The sequence below is a fragment of the Rhagoletis pomonella genome, unplaced genomic scaffold (genome assembly GCF_013731165.1).
Source record: "Rhagoletis pomonella isolate Grant_MI unplaced genomic scaffold, Rhpom_1.0 Rhpom_scaffold_01601, whole genome shotgun sequence".
Classification (NCBI taxonomy): Eukaryota; Metazoa; Arthropoda; class Insecta; order Diptera; family Tephritidae; genus Rhagoletis; species Rhagoletis pomonella.
In genome coordinates, this window is record NW_023460155.1 from 20756 (window position 1) to 24283 (window position 3528).

A 3528-nucleotide genomic window follows, 5' to 3' on the forward strand; every position below is an offset into this window, starting at 1 on the left:
GGTAGCAAATGGAAGCTGTTGATGATTTCTATAGTATAGAGTATTTTTGATGCCGCTCCGTGACTAGGGTCTCGAGATATCGGCCAAAATGTGGACCCCGATAACTTAAGGATGTGTTTGTACAATATGGGTAGCAAATGGGAGCTGTTGATGATTGCTATAGTATAGAGTATTTTTAATGCCCCTCCGTAACTAGGGTCTCGAGATATAGACCAAAACGTGGACCTGGATAACCCTAGGATGTGTTTGAACCACATGAGTATCCATTGTAAGTTTTTGATAAATGCTAATGAAAAGAGGACTTTTCTTTTCGCTGGGTAACTAAGGACTCCAGATATAACCAATTGGGAACTCGCAGTGGGATGACATCAAAAACAATTTATTTGCAGGACAGTCGACAACCGATCGTCATGACATTACTGCGCGTGTTTTTCGGCAAAAATGTAAAGCACTTATGGATTTAATTGGGAAATTATATGTATTTGGGGAGGTGCGTTGCCATATGTACTCCATCGAATGGCAGAAAAGGGGATTGCCGCACGCACATATACTAATTTGGCTGGTACATAAAATAACTCCGGATCAAATCGATAACATTATATCAGCTGAAATTTCTAATCACACTGCTGATCCTGAGTTATTTCAAGTTGTCGTTAAAAAACATGATACATGGACCGTGCGGTGAGCTAAATGTGAATTCACCATGTATGATTGATGAAAAGTGTTCGAAACGATACCACGAACGAAGGCAATTTACTTCAGACTCAATAACGGGCAATGACGGATATCCGTTGTATCGACGTAGATCACCTAATGATAATGGCAAAACGGCAACCATTAGAATGCATAACCAGGAAGTTGAAGTTGATAATCGTTGGGTGGTTCCGTATTGTCCATTATTATCGAAAATATTCAACGCTCATATAAATGTGGAATATTGTAATTCTGTCAAATCCATTAAATATATTTGCAAGTATGTAAATAAAGGGAGCGATATGGCTATTTTCGGTGTTGCTGGTGATAATAGAAATGATGAAATTACTCAGTATCAAATGGGTCGCTATATTAGTAGCAATGAAGCTGTATGGAGGATTATGTCGTTTCCAATGCACGAAAGACATCCTGCGGTTGTTCACTTGGCTGTACATCTTGAGAATGGCCAAGGTGTTTATTTTAATGTAGCAAATTTATTGGAAAGAGCAGCGTAACCACCAGCAACTACGTTAACAGCTTTTTTCAAATTATGCGAAACTGATACATTTGCGATAACTTTGTTATATTCTGAAGTGCCTCAGTATTACATATGGAATGTGTCTTCGAAAAAATTTCAAAGACGTAAACAAGGAACAGCAGTTCATGGGCATCCTGACATTTTCCAAACAGATGCAATTGGCAGAATATATACAGTACATCCAAACAATGTTGAGTGTTTTTTATTTGAGATTGTTATTAGTTAACGTGAATGGCCCAAAATCATTTCAAGAATTGAGAACAGTCAACGGTCATTTGTGTGAAACATACCGTGAAGCATGCCAACTTTTGCATTTGTTGGAGGATGATGCACATTGGGATTCAACACTTCATGATGCATCTATTTCGGCTCATCCTCAACAAATACGAATGCTGTTTGCCGTTATATTATCAACATGTATGCCATCAGATCCACTTGAATTATGGAATAAATATAAACATAATATTGCAGAAGATATTTTAATTCGTATGCGTCATCATGCAAGAAATCCTGATTTGTTGATAACTTTGGAAATGTACAACGAAGCTTTGATAATAATTGAAGATATGTGTCTACGGATTGCAAATAAAACATTAGTACAATTGGGTATGACCGCACCAAATCGTGACATGCATGATCTGTTTGATCGTGAATTGCAACGTGAGCAGGAATTCAATTCTAATGATTTGCGTTTATTTGTACAATCGAATATAACCAAAATGAATATTCAGCAAAAACATGTATATGACACAATCATACAAGCCATTTCCAATAATGCAGGTGGGTTATATTTCTTGGATGCACCTGGTGGTACAGGCAAAACGTTCGTTATATCACTGATTTTAGCCACTATTCGATCGGAACAGAAAATTGCATTGGCACTTGCATCTTCGGGAATTGCTGCTACATTATTAGAAGGTGGTCGGACAGCACATTCTGCGTTAAAATTGCCATTGAATGTACAGGTGATTGAAACTCCAACTTGCAATATTTCAAGAAATTCTGCTATGGCAAAAGTTCTGCGATTAACGTCAATTATTTTATGGGATGAGTGTACAATGGCGAATAAAAAATTACTAGAAGCATTTAATCGAACAATGCAAGATTTACGTGGTAACCAACAGCTTTTTGGTGGTGCTTTGATATTACTGTCAGGGGATTTTCGACAAACATTGCCTGTCATTCCTCGGTCAACTCCTGCTGATGAAATTAATGCCTGTTTGAAGTCATCAGTTCTTTGGAGATATGTACAAAAATTTACACTGAACATTAATATGCGTATTCACCTACAAAATGATCCAGCTGCCCATGAGTTTTCAAAACAATTGTTACAAATTGGTGATGGCAAAATACAAATCGACAGAACCAACGGATTGATCACTGTACCGAACAATTTTTGTACAATTACGAAATCGATAGATGAATTGATTGAATGTGTTTTTCCAAATATTCTTCAGAATTACAGAAATCATGATTGGTTGAGAGAACGCGCCATTTTAGCACCGAAGAACATTCATATCAATGCCATTAATTTTCAAATTCAAGCAAAACTCCCAGGTGTAGTCACGACATATAAATCAATTGACAGTGCTATGAATCAAGATGAGGCAATGAATTATCCAACTGAATTTTTAAATTCATTAGAACCGGCTGGTATGCCACCGCTTGAATCTGAAAGTGGGTTCTTTGATTATATTATTGCGAAATATTAATCCACCAAAACTGTGTAATGGCACCAGATTGGCAGTGAAAAATTTATTGCCAAATTTGATTGAAGCTACATCTTAACTGGTAAATCAAAAGGAGAAGTTTGTTTAATACCGCGTATCCCTATGATTCCAACTGATATGCCATTTGAATTCAAACGATTACAATATCCTGTGCGTTTATCATTTGCGATGTCCATCAACAAAGCTCAAGGGCAAACACTTAACGTTTGTGGTGTGAATTTGGAGGAATCATGTTTTTCACATGGCCAACTTTATGTTGCCTGTTCCAGAGTCGGTACCCCCCAGCCGTTTGTTTATTCATGCTCAAAATTGAAAAACAAAAAATATTGTTTATCCAAATGTTTTAGATTAAGTTTTAAAATAGCTAGCAAATAATTAAATATATTTTTTTTTTTATAAATGAGTTTGATTTAATATTTCACTTTATACGTAGCGAAGCACGTACCGGGCCGCTAGTAATACATAAATAATACAACAAAAGAAACATTTCGGGAACGGCTTTGCCGTGCCCTATGTATGTACACAAAATGCAGCGATTCGTCCCAGCGCTACACTTGCATCTACGCA

General features: G+C 36.8%; 1 protein-coding gene across 1 annotated transcript; it reads left to right on the forward strand.

Annotated features, from left to right (window-relative positions):
- The first annotated feature begins 1419 nt into the window (after positions 1 to 1419).
- On the forward strand, positions 1420 to 2943 carry LOC118752524. Its single transcript, XM_036487432.1, has one exon. The coding sequence runs from the start codon at positions 1420 to 1422 to the stop codon at positions 2941 to 2943; it is 1524 nt and encodes a 507-aa protein (XP_036343325.1).
- Positions 2944 to 3528: the final 585 nt, after the last annotated feature.